Source organism: Megascapheus bottae, chromosome 5 (assembly GCF_031878675.1).
Source record: "Megascapheus bottae isolate mThoBot1 chromosome 5, mThoBot2.hap1, whole genome shotgun sequence".
Classification (NCBI taxonomy): domain Eukaryota; kingdom Metazoa; phylum Chordata; class Mammalia; order Rodentia; family Geomyidae; genus Megascapheus; species Megascapheus bottae.
The window spans coordinates 77,032,834-77,048,575 of NC_143513.1; the positions used below are offsets into that span (position 1 = coordinate 77,032,834).

The following is a 15,742-nucleotide window of genomic DNA, read 5'->3' on the forward strand; positions in this document are numbered from 1 at the left end:
AGAGCCAATTGGGACATATGTATTAGGTTTATGGGAACTTCTGAGAAACAGACTTAGTAACTCTAAAAAGATTATAAAGAACAGAGGGAGTCTGGGAGTCAAGTTCCAGACTTGAAAGATGACTAATGAGGGCAGAAACTCATTTTTGAGATTGAGGGAAAAACATGAGCAAGAAGGGGATGAAGGTAGAAACAGATGTAACTATTAGGATTGGTGTGGGGGCCGGAATGAAAGACAAAGCTAAGAAGATAGGTTGCAACTAGAGGTTGAAGAGCTCATAGGTTCAACAATAGCAAAGACTAAGATGTCTTTTTTGACTAGGTGAGTGACATGCTCAGGCTTTGAAAAAGTATGAAGTAGAACAATGTCTTTAGCAGTATTATTGGTGACCACTCATTTAAAAGTTGTCATATCTATTTTAATCAAATGGAGAAACAGAGATAAGAAAAGGCAAGGTAACTCAGTATCATTCAGCAGTGTAGACTGCATACAGAGCTGGCCACTGTGACTGCCTACAATCCTCGCTACTTAGGAGGCTGAGATCAAGAGGCTTGTAGTTGGAGGCCAGCCTAGGCAGACATGCACAGAGCCACTCTCAACAAATGAGCACTATGAGATGAGTACAATGGCTTAAGCCTGTTGTCTCAGGTAACTGGGAGCCTGGAATCAGGAAGACAATGGTTCCAGGCCAGCTTAGGCAAAAAAGTCCACAAGACACCTTCTCAATGAAAGTTGGATGTTAAGGCATTCCCCTGTCATTATAGTTTTGATGGGAAGCAAAATAGGTGGATCAGAATTCATGCCTAGGCAAAATGTGAGACCCCGTCTCACAATAACTAGTGCAGAAAGGGCATGCACGACTCAGTCGTAGAGGGTCTGCCAAGCAAGCACAGGGCCTGGTTCAAACCCCACAGTGACACATAACATAAGCCAATTTCCACCCCAGTCCTTGAGCCTTTTCAGTAGGAGTTTTTAGCCCACTGAAACCTGGGAGGTCCCTGGCAGAAAACAAAGGAGGGCGATGGAGGTGAGTTCACTGTACTGCTGTCTTCCAGGTGGGTGCAGACATATGTGGCTTTTCTCTGGACACTTCTGAGGAGCTTTGCAGGCGGTGGATGCAGCTGGGGGCCTTTTATCCATTTTCCAGGAATCACAATGGCCAAGGTTACAAGGTGAGTTTCCTAGGAAGTACAATCAAAACCAATTTAGCATATGTAGGGCTGCAATTTCCATAAGAAATCCACTATGCTGGCATCTGCCAGGGTGCTCCACAGCCTCTGCTCTGTACCCTGATTAGCATTTACCAGCACCTGTGCTGCAGCATAAACTTTACCCCTTTGCCACCTTTCATGTACTGCTGCCATTAGGAAATAGCAAGCCTAGGAAGGTTTCCTGTGAAACCTGTTCTTCATTCTCGGCAGTGCTCCTTTTGTAATTAAAAGCAGGTGGAAACCATGAAATATTTCAATGGCAGATTCCCAGCAGTGCTGTTGGAAGGAGTGAATGAAGGGTGAGGATCTTGTTGTAACAGCTGCTTCATGGTGAGATGGTCTCTGTTGGCTCAGCTATGATGTTCAGAGACAAAGTTTGCCACCTAGACCCCAGCTCATTCAGGAAGCAAACCCTTTCCTGGAAGGGAAATGAGGTCCAAAGTTCTCTGTGTACCTCTGCTATCCCCCAGCCAACCCCCAGTTGTGAACTTTTATTTCCTTCCAGGACCAGGACCCTGCTTCCTTTGGCGCTAACTCCTTGCTGCTGAATTCCTCCAAGCACTACCTAAACATCCGCTACACTCTGCTCCCTTACCTCTACACCCTCTTCTACCGTGCGCACAGCCAGGGAGGTACAGTGGCCAGGCCGCTTGTGCATGAGTAAGTCCTCTCAACCTTACAGCATTCTGTGAATGAAACCGCGTGACAGTTTTTATGTCATGGAGAGCAGAGTAAAAGTTGAAATAATTCAAACACTTATTCCGGATTCAGGTGTGTGTGTGTGTGTGTGTGTGTGTGTGTGTGTGTGTGTGATTGGAATATAAAGACAATAACTGGAATACAAATACCCAATTGGTAAGTTGGTAAGGCTTTCGCTACCTAGAACTTGACTTTATTATGTAGCTTGTTTATTTTGGAGAAACAAATAACCTAGAAGTCATGAGACTTGTTGGCTTTTCTTTGCTCTTCCATTAAGTAAACTCTCCATATCGCAGATAACCAGATTAATTGTTTAGATCTAATTGCTTATTCAGTTAATATCAATGCCTTATTTTTTCAGTGCTGGAGACTGAACTCAGGATTGTATTCATGATAGATAAGCCCTTTACTACTGAGCTCCCTTTATTTTTGAAAGACTTGAAAGCTTGATGGATGCCAAGCTTCTGTAATTCATAATGATGCAAACATTCTTGCAAGCAAATAAGAGTAGCATACAAGATGAGAAGTACCTAATTATTATTATTATTATTATTTGTTGTTGTTGTTGTTGGTCTTGGGGCTTGAACTCTGAGCCTGGGCACTGTCTCTGAGCTCTTCAGCTCAAGGCTAGCACTCTACTGCTTGAGCTACAGCACCACTTCTGGTGTTCTTGTGGTTCATTGGAGATAAGAGTTTCATAGACTTTGGTGCCTCAGCTGGCTTTGAACCACGATCCTCAGATTTCAAACTCCTGGGTAGCTAGGATTACAGGCATGGGCCACAGGCTCTTGGCAGAAGGACCTAATTCTTATTTTCCAGCTACAGAGCTGCAAGAGGGGCCTATGAGAGTTCCCTTTTCAAATAAAATTCACTTCCATGTCTGTGAGAGTTAAGGTACTTGAGCAAACATATGCATTTCTATAAATTCATGTTGAAGTTAAGTCCTTGCCACCACTTAGAATTCCCAGATAAAAGGAAAGTGTCCTAAAAGATGAAAGAAGTAACATTTCATATTGTCCCATATATTTGGTGATCAGATCCAGTTCCTTCTTGATAATTGAAATGCTAAAATATATTAAACCCCAGTGCTTGGGTACTGTGGTTTAGGGCCTTATGTTGCTAGGCAAGCAACCTATTGCTTGAGCAATAGACCTTTACTCCTTCCTGCTGGTTTTGAGATTGGTTCTCTCTTTTTGACCAAGAATACTTGAATCTTGATCCTCCTATTTATGTTTTTTTCTTCGTCATAGCCTGGATGCCAGGCATGTATCACAAATCCTAGGATTTTCTCTTAAGATGCGGTCTTGTGGATATTTATATCCAACTGGTCCCAGACTGAGATCTTCTCAGTCTTAGCCTTCCAAGTTGCGAGGATCTCAGCTGTGAGCTACCATGTCCAGTTTCTTTCTTTCTTTCTTTTTTTTTTTTTTTTAAAGGAAGATAGAACAAATAGAACTACAGCCTGTAGCTTGCCTAACCTAAGTTCTGGGATAGAATATTTGGTCATATCTGAGGCTGTGGTTGGAGGACAGTTGGGAGAGTTTGGGAATGGAGGGAGGAGGGCGAGTCCAGGGATTGTAGGTTGATTTTGGATGTTTTCCTAGTCTTCTTGAATGCACGCTTTGGGGGTTGCTCTCAGAACACAGGCTCACATCCCAGTGACCCGTGTCTTTGCTGTCCAGGTTCTATGGAGACAACCACACGTGGGCTGTGCACCGACAGTTCCTCTGGGGGCCAGGCCTCCTCATCACTCCCGTTTTGGAGGAGGCAAGTGTGCTCGCAGAGGCCTCTGCTTCTCTTCTCCCCTCAACTTCTTCTGTCTTTTCTTTATCAAACCCAGTTCTCACCTGTGTGGAAAATCTCAGGCAGCTATGACCAGTGTCCTGAGGTTGGGGAAGTGGAATATTGGTTACATGTTATCCTCTCTAGAAGGATTTTGTTTTTCCTAGACAAAATTCCTGGCCAGTGTTGAAGCACCTACTGGCAACGCTTGATTTAGGAACAAGCCTTTCCATGGGTTGTCAGGCTATCCTATATCATTCCTACCATGGTCCCTTGGATTGCCAAGTTATAGCTTCTTTTATGTACATGAGAGGAAAGACAGAAGATAGATGTGGTTCAGTAGCAGGACAGAAGGATCTGTGTCTGCCCTCTGTGAATATGGTTAAGAAGTCTCTTAGGGAATGATCGGAAGTCCATTTTATCCACCCAGATGGTGAGTCAAAATGGATGACATTTTGTTTTGATTTTAGGGTGCAGAAAAAGTGATGGCATACGTGCCTGATGCTGTCTGGTATGACTACGAGACTGTGAGTACCTGGAACTTTTCTAAAACTTCTCAAGGCCACAGCTGCTGTTGTTAGACAAGATGCCTCATGAAGAGAGACTATCTATCCAGAGTAGCATTTCTGCCATGTTTTCTATAATTTCATAGCAGAGCATAAAGTTATCCTGTGCCATTTAACCCCAGTCATAATGAAATCTGGGAGCAGTACTTTTACAACACTCTTCAGCAACAAGATGAAGATTCAAGTGACAACTTTATGAGTAAATATTGGAGGGACTCAACTGGAGCTTGGTCAGGAACCAGATCAATTGTTCAGATCTAATAGATCATAAAGTAATATGAAACAGGTTCAGGATGGCATGACTCTTTTTTTTTTTTGTTGGTCATGAGGCTTGAACTCGGCCTGGGCATTGTTTCTAAGCCGTTCAGCTCAAGGCTACTGCCCTACCCTTGAGCCAAGCCCTACTTCCCATTTTCTAGAGGTTAATTGGAGATAAGAGTCTCAGGTCCTTTTGTTCCTGGGCTGGCTTTGAACCTTGATCCTCAGATCTCAGCCTCCTGAGTAGCTAGGATTATAGACGTGAACCACCATGCCCGGCTCAGGATGGCATGACTCTTTTCACAGACCTCAACTGTCTGCAACAAAGTTCTGAATGTTTATCTTCCCTTGTTTTGTTGCCTGCGTAGACTGCAAACTGACTGAGTGGAAAATACCTTGTAGAGCACCTATGCTCAGCCCTTGCCAGGGGGTGGGGTCAGGATCATGTGTTTGGTTTATCTGCCTGCATCAGGGGGCCAAGTTGACATGGAGGAAGCAGGAAGTGGAGATGCAACTTCCTGGAGACAAAATTGGACTTCACCTTCGAGGAGGCTACATCTTCCCCACACAGAAGCCAAGTATAACCACCACGGCCAGGTATAGTGTGGAGTGTCCTGTAATGGGGAGGCTGACAGCAGGGCATTTCTGTGCTCCATCTGATGTCCGTCCCTGCTAAAGCACAAAGAAGACTGTGGGGGGGGGGGGAGTGTGTGTGTGTGTGTGTGTGTGTGTGTGTGTGTGTGTGTGAGTGTGTGTGTTAAGAGGAGGAAACCCAGTGGCTTTGGGTTTCCCTTGACCACTTCACAAACTGTTTTTCTAGAACTGTAGATCTGCTTAACATCCCAAAGAAAAAGGCAGATGCAGATAGCCCTTTATTCTGAAAACTCAACATCTGAAAGAAGGCAATGGAAAGCTTCTTTTTTTTCTTTCTAGTTGACTTTCTTGTTTTCATTTCTGAGTCTGGCTTTTATACTATTTATATTGTCTTTTTGACTTCCTGTCTATCTATTCTTCCTCAAACTAATTCTTTTTTTTTTTTCTTTTGTCAGTCGTGAGGCTTGACCTCTGGGCGGGGCACTGTCCTTGAGCTCTTCAGCTCAAGGCTACTGCTCTACCATTTGAGCTACAGTGCCACCTGGTTTTCTAGTGGTTAATTAGAGATAAGAGTCTCATAGACTTTAGTGCTCAGCCTAGCTTTGAACCACAACCCTCAGATCTCAGCCTTCTGAGTAGCTAGGATTACATTCATGAGCCACTGATTAATTCTTATACGTAAATATATACCCAGAATTGGTGATTGGATTATCATTCTCCTCAGATGCCAACTCTGAAGAAAGCTCTGTGCAAAGTTGTTTGGGATTTCTTTCTCTTTCAATAGTTTGTGATCCACAGCCACAGCTGTGACCTGAGCCACTGCGGGAATTCTGAGGCTCACATCCGGGCTTCTGCCCTGAAAGTCGATTGGGAAGTCATGGGGTATAGTCTGTACTCTGTGCCCTGTGTGTGACACAGCACAAGGATGCGCCTGACAATTTCATCTTTATCCCTGGGAAAAAAAAAAAACACGGCTATCGATGGGTGGCATCACTGGTGAAAATATTTGGTAAAATTCTTTGTGCTGCCGTCTTGGTCTCTCATGTGAATCTTGTCTCCTGCAGCCGCCAGAACCCTCTTGGTCTTCTCGTTGCCCTGGACGAGAACAACGAAGCCAGGGGCGAACTGTTCTGGGATGACGGGCAGTCGAAGGGTGAGTCTAGAGTTGTGATGGGCTCACGGCCTCTGTCACACCTGAAGGTCTGCTTTGGCCCTTTCCTCCTGCTACTCCTTCACTGAGGAGGGATTCTTACCAGGCACAATAGCAAAATACTTTTTTTTTGTGGATCATAAGATTTGAACACGGCCTGGGCCTAGGCACTGTCCCTGAGCTCCCTCAAGGCTACTGCCCTACCCTTGAGCCGCGTGCCACTTCCTGTTTTCTAGAGGTTAATGGGAGATAAGGTCTTAGGCCTTTTTGTACCCAGATTGGCTTCAATGTTGATCCTCAGATCTCACACTCCTGAGTAGCTAGGAGTACAAATGTCAGCCACAACACCCGGCTACAATAGCAAAATTCTTGAGAGAAGTGTTTGCTTTTTATTCAAAGTGTTCAGAATTGTTTAACCAGTGAGCCAGAGGTGGCAGGGGAACACGCTTCTGCGTCAGACTTTTCTTTTGGCAGGGATATGTTACAGGCACTCAATTCATTACTGATGTATACTTGAAAAATAAATTGTTCCTGCAATCCATCCATGTTGTAACTATCTTCTCCAAGAAAGCAGTGGACAAATGTTGAAGGAAAATCCTACTTGTCACAGTGAGGCATTGAGGACACACATTCCTTGTCCGTGTGCATCTGGAGGGGCTTCAGCTCATGGTTATCACTCAGGCGTGCAACCTTCTTGTGTCTGTAGGTTAGGACATTGCACCTCAGGAAATTTGCCTCAGAAGCTTTAGGAGGAGAAAGTATTTCAAGTTTTCAGTGATGGGAGAAGGAGAACAGTATAGGTGGTTTTCAGATACTCTATTCCTAATATGAGGAGTCGCTCATTTAAAGAAGTCCTTAATTCACAACTTGTATATAACTTGTATGTGTTATAATCTGGAGATTTATATACTTGGACAAATATCTTCCCATGTGAACTATCCCTACATTTTTCGATTCACAATAAATAGGACCACAGCACACTTCCTGTATCTGACTCATATCACAGGATGTAACAAATTTCAGATTCATGCTTGTGTAACAAATGATAAGATTTCTGTGTTTGATGACTAACTGCCATGATTTCTTTATTCATTTATCTGCTGATGGACAATTAAGCCACTTCGTACAGCGGGGTGATTATATTCCGGGGATTAAAGACTTAAAGTTAAGGGGTGGAAGCATAAAACTCCTAGGAAGAAACAAAGAAAGTTTGTGGCCTTTTTCTTGGGAGGAATTTTGGGATATCAAAGAACATAGCCATGAAACAAATAAGCAAAAAAATTTAACAAGTGTTAATCCATGAAACTGACAAGCTTCTACATAGCAGAAAGACACAATCAATCAACCTAATGTAAAATGGAAATTCAGGCGATAACAGAAAATGTATACAAATCATATATCTGATAAGAACTAATATTTGAATACTTGTAACTCAATGGAAAGAATAAATAATTTGATGTATTATGACCAAATTATCTGAATGGATATTTTTGCAAAGAAGACATACACTGGCCAACAGGTATTTAGAAATGTACTGGGAACCACCAATGAACAGAGAACTGCAAACACAAAACTCACAATGACATATCACAGCATGGTTATTATACCTGCTATGGAAAAGGTAAAAGAACCATTGTGGGAGAGGATGTGGATAAAATGAAACAAAACCATGAGAAAATAACTTTTCCACTGTAGAAAACAATACAGAAGGTTCTCAAGATAGTAAAATCAACACTGCCATATGATCCATAAATCCTGTTGGGGGCTTTATCCAACAGAATGCAAACTCTATGCCTGGAGGTAGCTTCAGCTTGTGTCCGTTGTAGAATTACTTACATAAAAAGTATGGAAATAACCATTATAGGCTGCTCATAGAAGAATGAATGAGTAAAGAAGTTGTGGTACACAGATGAAGTTGAATATATTTGATCACAAAAAGAAGAAAGTTATGTTACCTGGAAGCCAAGATTCAGCTGTAAGGAATGAGGTAGTGAAATGTAATTTGTGGTGGGGAGCCTATTGTGACTTATCTTCCTTTTGCTTTCAGATACTCTGGTCAATAATGTTTATGTTTTATGTGAATTTTCTGCTAACCTGGTGAGTAGCACATTTTCATGAATCATAGGTGTCACAACTTAGTATTACTGTACAGATGTTTCTAATTTCATTTGCCAAAATGACTGTAGGAAAGCAAATTACTTTTTATGGCTTAATTTTCTTGAATTGTCTTTTCTGTGTCATCCAAAGGAGGGAATGGCATTGGTAGATCACAGCAGAGAGCATGTTCAATGCTGCTGGCTAAACTGTGGGGGTCTTTATTTATTCTCTCAGTTTTATTAAGGATAAGTTGTTGGTCACTGAGCACACATTGGTGTATGTCTCAGTGTCAGCAGAGCCTGATGAGTATGTGGTCTCGAATGGGCTGTTGGATTGACAGGGAACTATGAATACTGCACATATACAGATCCAACTTCCTGCCTAATTATGCTTCACTGTTTTGTAGACTCACTTGGATGTGCATATTTCCAAAGCAACCTATAAGGACCCCAATAACTTAGCATTCCAGGAGATTAAAATCTTTGGGACTGAGGCACTTACAGATGTTACAGTGAAACAGAATGGTGTCCTAACTCCAATGTCTCCTAGTGTCACGTATGATGCCAGCCTGAAGGTAAGAACCTTAAGCTGAAGTGGTTTTTCAACAGCTCGTTACAGTAGCATGATGTGTCAAGTTCCAAGGTTCAGGAAGGACCAAAGCCCTGTATGAGACCAGGGATAGGAGGTCAGTGTGCTGGGCAGGGGTTCAAACTGAGGAGCTGATGAGAGCCAGAACCAGTTGAGGTGTTGCTGGGGGACAGAGAGAAAGTCAAGTTCAAGGCTTTCCCTGCCTTGGATGTTCTGCTCTGTCTGCTGTCTTCACTTTCAGAGTAATTTCTTATGGGCAGAAGAACAGAGGTAGAAATGATCAGAATGAGTTAATAACCTTGGGATCCAGGCTTTCTTGATTGTGGGAGAGGTGGGCAGGGTCTGGCAAGAGAAAGAAGTGTGGAATGGTTTAGACTGGGAGATGGCAGTCCTTAAAATGAAATTTTATTGCTTCAGGACATTCATTTGCCCACCATGGAAAATATTATTTAAAGAAAAGTCAAATACTTCACAAAAAAGACATTGAACCATTCATTAATGTGTGATATTCAATTAAATAATAGTTTGCAAACCTTAACTTCTAAAGAGCCTGTTCAAAGACAACTCAGAAAGAAATGTGTTTGAGATTTTTATCCTCAATTCACCAAGAAAAAAATAGGAAATAGAAATGTGACTCAAGTAACAATAGGTCCTCTTCAAGTAAAATAGTAAAGCAAAAATTCAAGGTCTTGAGTTCATTCTTCAGTACACACACACACACACACACACACACACACACACACACACACACACGGTTTCCAGTTTAATCAGTGAGTATTGCAGTACTATAAAGACTACATGTTAGAAATGGAAGGAATTCATGGCAATTCCAACTCCACATTTCTGCAATGGATTTAACCAAGAGTCAAAGAGCATGTGCATGAATCCAGAGGAAAATGTGAATATGAAGGGAAAAATGATCAAGGTGTATGGTTCTAATTGCTTTGGTCATTCTGCAAACAGTGAATTTACACAGATCTGGGGAATGGGGAAATGAGAATGGATCATTTTAGAAAGAAAAAGAGAAACTTACTGAAATATAAAAGAATAGAGAGGCCAAGGAGGAAATACACAAGTGGAAGGGTACAATACGTTTTATTCCACTTTTTTATTTTCAACATGTACCTTACAAGGTTCTAGTCCAGTATTGGTATTGGTATTACAGTGTTATCACTGAAAATAGTCACCAATGTGTATATACTTCATTTCCTATCAAGAGTCTGTCACCTGCATTGTTGAGAATCAGGTATCACTTCAGGAGATTCAGATGGTGGAAGGCCTGTATCCTGTGGACATATTTTCATGTGGCTTCTCCATTCCTACAGGTCGCTGTGATCACAGGAATCCACCTGGTCCTGGGAGAAGCATATACAGTGCAGTGGGACATCGGCCTAAGGGACCCGGAGAAAATAGACTGTTACCCTGATGAGCAAGGAGCTTCTGAGGCCAACTGCTTGGCCCGAGGCTGCGCCTGGGAGGTAACCACACTGGGGATGTGAGCCTTCCCTCCCAGCTCTGCACCTCCCCTGTAATGCCTGAGCAGACCCAAGACCCAATTTTGGATGCATGCACAGCCAGGGCTCCCCAAGATGCCTCATCCAGATGTGAGGACAGGTAGAAAAAGGAGTGGGGCATTTTAAATGAGGGTTTACTTGAGATAGAAATTTAAATTCTTGGTGCTATCTAATGAAAACATGGTCAAGGAATGATGTGCTGGGCCTTTTCAGCCCTTGCTACTTGATAACTCCTGGTCCTCATGCTGATGCACACTTCTTTCTCAGGAATCCAGTACCCCTGGGGTCCCGTTCTGCTACTTTGTGAATGATCTGTATTCAGTCAGCAATGTGCAGCATAGCTCACATGGGGCCACAGCTGACATCTCCTTGAAGGCTTCTCATATTAATGCCTTCCCCTCCACACCTGTGAACCCCCTGCGCCTGCTCATGACCTTCCACAAGAATGAAATGCTGCAGTTCAAGGTAAGCACAAGATTCTGTACGTGCTGGTAGTTCAGTAATATAGAAACCCAATGTATGTTTCCTCATATAGACTTTCTGTTATCAATACTTTACATCATTATAGTAATCTAAAGTTGGTGAGAAATCCTTGATAGTTCAGTTTCTTGATAGTTTCTAACTCTGGGTCTTTTGAGAAGATGCCTGTGGCTCCTGTAATGGAAATGGTTTCCATAACAATAAATAGGCATTAAGAGGAGAGACTACCTGGTTGTTTGGTTGAAGGGTTAGCATGTACTATATTCAAGAATTGGAGAGAATAGAGGGACATAGGAATGGGGGAACACATTCTGACCAGATGTAGCAGTCATCCGTACTAGACACCATGTTGAAAATGAGCTGTGAACTACACGCCTCGAGTGGGTGGGCAGGAGGAAAACTTGGAGAAATCGAGGGAAGAGGTGACACAGTTCAGAAAGAAATGCATAATGTTCAATGCAAAAGAACTAGATGGTGTGTAACTCTAGAGTGGAAGTTAAGGAATTGTCTAGAATGTATACTATCTTTTAATTTAAGTGATTAATAAACCAAGATCTTGAAAGTGCCTGAGTAACACAAAAAAGGAATGTATTCCATTCCTGACTTATGCAACTGTAACCCCTCTGAACATCACCTTTGCAATAACCATTAGAAATCATCTTATAATTCAAATATAAAGGAGGAAAACAAAGTTAGTACATGAATATGAAGACCAAGATCAGGCCCGAGGGGCTGATACTATTGAGGAGATCAGGCAGAAAACAGGTTTAAGATAAGACATATTTCTGAAATGCTACCTCTGTGACTAGTGCTTAAAATACCTGAAATGAGTCAGATGCAGTGGTTTGTGCTTGGATAATGTTAGCAATTGAGTCAGTTTTTAAAACAGAATTATATGTATCTGAAATCTCTGCCAATGTACAGCAATTTATTTCATTGTTTTTATTAAATTACATCTAAGAACAAGGAACAGATTAGCTGTCTTACAATGACTTCTCTATTAAAATGTAGATTTGTTCTTCAATTTTGGTGTGTTTGACTAACACAGATGCTCAGAGATACTAAGTATAATCTACGTGATACTGCTTACAATTATGCAATGCAATATTGTTAACTATACCCATTCTTTGTCTACTAGAACAAGAGAATGCATATAGACTACCTCTATCCTCACCTAAATCCATTAATTTTTGTCTAGATCTATGATCCTAGCAACAAGCGGTATGAAGTCCCAATCCCTCTGGACATCCCCAGCGTTCCAACCAGCTCTTCTGCTGGTCGACTCTATGACGTCCTCATTAAGGAGAATCCATTTGGGATTGAAATTCGCCGGAAGAGTACAGGCACTGTCATGTGAGTAGTCTGGTGGGACTGGGGCCTGAGGTTATGGGGACATCCCTGCCAGGGCCTCTGTGGCTTGGGATGCTTTGTCTAGAGAGTTCCATGCACATTCCAGATCCAAGACTAAGTTGTTTTCTTATCGTCTATTCTTACGGGTAGTTGTTCTCCCTGAAAAAGCTACTGAGATAGTAACTTGACCCCAGCAATTTTTTATGGGATATCTTTTGTGTATTAGGTGCTATTTAAAGGGCTATGTTTATGATATATAATGAGGCAAAAGTGTTGGTGAAAGTCAAGGTAGCTTTCATTATAATATTGGTGTTGACATATTTAAAAAGTTTATAGGTCAGGAAAAGTATGGAGTAATCAAGAATTATAGGATACTAGTAGTTTTGTTACCATGGCCTCAATAATTAAGAAGGTCTGCCCATTTTTCTGAATGTTCATTCTCATAAATACAAAATTTTATAGTATTGAAAGATTTGGAAAAATGAAGATATATAGAATTTTCACCAAATTCAAAGAAAAAATCATAATCTGTCCTGGCTTTTGTCCTAGCAATGTCACCAACTTCAGAAAGTAACACACAAGTCCAGAAAGGATGCTCCCGTGGGGAGCTTCCTTCTATTCTCATGTGAATAGGAATTGTGCTTCCTCACTCACATGTGGAATTTTCTGAAGGCGTCTTTAATCCTATGTCTCAAGTCACATGAGGATGAGAAAATGTATGACTTAGGACCTGGAAAAGGAAAGGAAGTCACTGAGTTGAGGCTCCAGGAAGAACGAGAGAACATTTGTGATAGAATAACAAGTACATAGGGCATGACAGGAAGAATCTTTACATACCAGGGAGCCCAGAAGTTCCTCTGTGGTGTATGAGGAGAAGGTGGGTTCACAAGTGGGTGTTAGATCAGGAAGAGCTGGGAACAAGTCAGGAGGAATTTCTATGATGCAGCCATGGAGACAGTTAGAAGGAGAATGTGATGATGTGAGGTGTGTCCAAAATCATCCCTGGGGATGAGTGGTCAGTGGGCCAGCAGGAGCGGAACAGGAGGCGGGGATTATCGTGTGTCCTCAGTGGAGAAACACGAGGTGGTGACGCGTAACAAGAGTAAAGGAACGTAAAGATGGGTTCTTAGCATTGGTCTTGATGTATTCTTGTGCAAATGGACTTTGTGCTGTGTTGGACATGAGTGTGTTCTGAGAGGCAGGGAGAACACGGGCCAGCCGTGCTTGCAGAGCAGCTGTGTGTGGTCCCAGGAGAGCTCACCTCCTGCCCTCCCTGCCCTTCCCCTCTCAGCTGGGACTCTCAGGTCCTGGGCTTCACCTTCAACGACATGTTCATCCGCATCTCCACGCGCCTGCCCTCTCACTACATCTATGGCTTTGGGGAAACTGAGCACACGGCCTTCAGGAGAGACTTGAACTGGCACACGTGGGGCATGTTTTCCAGAGACCAACCCCCGGGGGTAAGGAGGAGCACTTGGGGTCTCGGCTTGATTCCCTGGACCCGCACTCAGCGCCTCTGTGAGTCATCCCCCCTGATTGACATGTATTGTCACAATCGGCTTCTGTCCTCCTGACCATTGCTCAAGCTCCTTTGTAACCATGTGTTTAAATTCCTTGATGGCCAATGTAGGTCCATGAGTTTTTGTGAATTCCCTTGTCAGGTGCAATGTCTTCTAACTCTGCCCACTTCTCCCCCTTGCCTGTCAGTACAAGAAGAACTCGTATGGCGTCCACCCCTACTACATGGGCCTGGAGGAGGACGGCAGTGCCCACGGGGTCCTCCTGCTCAACAGCAATGCCATGGGTAGGCCAGCGCTGCCTCTTCCCACATCTGAGTGCTCAGGGCTCTTAGGTTATCTCAGGGGAATATTTTGTGACCTAGTGGCAGGGAAATCAACAATAACATGAGTGGTAGAGCATTTATTTACTATGTATGCTTTGCTCATGTCTGTCTAGTAATGTGTAGTGAAGACAGTGAATGGTATACTTCCTTTTGTAAGAGTCACACAGGAAGGAATAGCAATGCCAATAGAGTTCATAACCCAGAGTCCCATTATAGCATGGAAGTTCCTGAGGAGCCAGGCATGTAACTGGAATGGCTTTGAAGTGATTGTTAGAACACTGTGGGGTTATGATGGTGTGAAATATATTTGTGTTTTAGTATTGGAGAAAGATGAATATTTGACTTTAAAAGAACCTATGTAAGGGCCAGGAGTTTGGCCTAGTGGTTAAAGTGCTTGCCTAGCATGCATGAAGACCCGGGTTCGATTCCTTGGTACCACATACATAGAAAAAAAAAAGCCGGAAGTGGTGCTGAGGCTCATGTGGTAGAGCTCTAGCCTTGAGAAAGTCCAAGGACAGTGCTCAAGCCCTGAGCTCAAGCCCAGGACTGGCAAAAAAAAACACCTATGTAAAATGGATAAACCTGACATGATGCTTTCTTCAGTTAGTTGTATTTTATTCATGGTTTTGACCATATATAAGATGTTCTCACAGTGGGATGGGGAGGAGGATACTGTGTGCAAAGGATATAGAAAGCAACATAATTCTTAAAGCTTCTAGAAAATCTTGCACTAAAATGGATATATAAAACTGAGAGCTGGTCGGCCCAACCATTTAGAAAGCCGAAATTAGGAGTATCCGGTTTCAAGCCAATCCAGGAGAATTAAATTCCATGCAATTCCTTCACAATGAAAGAAGCTGAGCACAAGATAACCTGAGCAAAAAAGCTGTGGTTCAGAGCTCAGTTGTTGTACAATGTCCCTAAAAGCATCAAGACTTCACTAATAAAATAGAATGTACTCTAAGAGCAGAGTGACAAAATATCTAACATAATAATATAATTGCAAAGGATTCATGAATAGAATCTTGCTTCTTTCTAAATTATTGCAGTCTGGGTGAGTTGAGTATAGAAGATAATCTGTTCATAGCATGCAATAAAGGAGAGAGAAAACACATTGATCAGAGGTGCTTTCTTCCCATGTTGAGCTTTGCAGGCAGCTCAGCTCCCCTTTCCCTCTATTTTCAGATGTGACCTTCCAGCCCATGCCAGCCCTGACTTACCGCACCACAGGGGGAATTCTGGACTTTTATGTGTTCTTGGGGCCAACCCCAGAGCTTGTCACTCAGCAGTACACCGAGGTAGGTGGAAATTCACCTGTCCATTAAGTGCTTATGCAGAAATACTGGGTTCTAAATGGTATAATCACTTTTATACCTCTCACAGTTGTAATTACAATTGTTGACTATTCTCAGAGATATGTATAGTATAAAAAGGGAATAAATATTGGAAGGTAGCAAATGTATCCCTGGTCATCGTGTATTTTGAGTGATGGAGTGGGTGCTGGATTTATTGATGAGGATGGTATTGTTTCTTGGCCTGATGATGGGAATGGTGTTTGGGCTGGTGAAGATGATGGTGACTGTGACTTTGATGATGTTCCTATCATTGAT

At 42.5% G+C, this 15,742-nt stretch overlaps 1 protein-coding gene across 1 annotated transcript in view; it reads left to right on the forward strand.

Annotated features, from left to right (window-relative positions):
* Mgam (maltase-glucoamylase) overlaps positions 1–15,742 on the forward strand; it is a 139,952-nt gene that overhangs the window by 34,795 nt on the left and 89,415 nt on the right. Inside the window, exons 17-30 of the mRNA XM_090333430.1 lie at positions 1,056–1,172; positions 1,717–1,871; positions 3,593–3,677; positions 4,163–4,219; positions 4,989–5,113; positions 6,175–6,263; positions 8,308–8,357; positions 8,764–8,931; positions 10,271–10,423; positions 10,727–10,924; positions 12,138–12,292; positions 13,581–13,749; positions 13,997–14,093; positions 15,318–15,430. Of these exons, the coding sequence (XP_090189556.1) occupies positions 1,056–1,172; positions 1,717–1,871; positions 3,593–3,677; positions 4,163–4,219; positions 4,989–5,113; positions 6,175–6,263; positions 8,308–8,357; positions 8,764–8,931; positions 10,271–10,423; positions 10,727–10,924; positions 12,138–12,292; positions 13,581–13,749; positions 13,997–14,093; positions 15,318–15,430 (1,731 nt within the window). The remainder of the gene's footprint in view (positions 1–1,055; positions 1,173–1,716; positions 1,872–3,592; positions 3,678–4,162; positions 4,220–4,988; positions 5,114–6,174; positions 6,264–8,307; positions 8,358–8,763; positions 8,932–10,270; positions 10,424–10,726; positions 10,925–12,137; positions 12,293–13,580; positions 13,750–13,996; positions 14,094–15,317; positions 15,431–15,742) is intronic.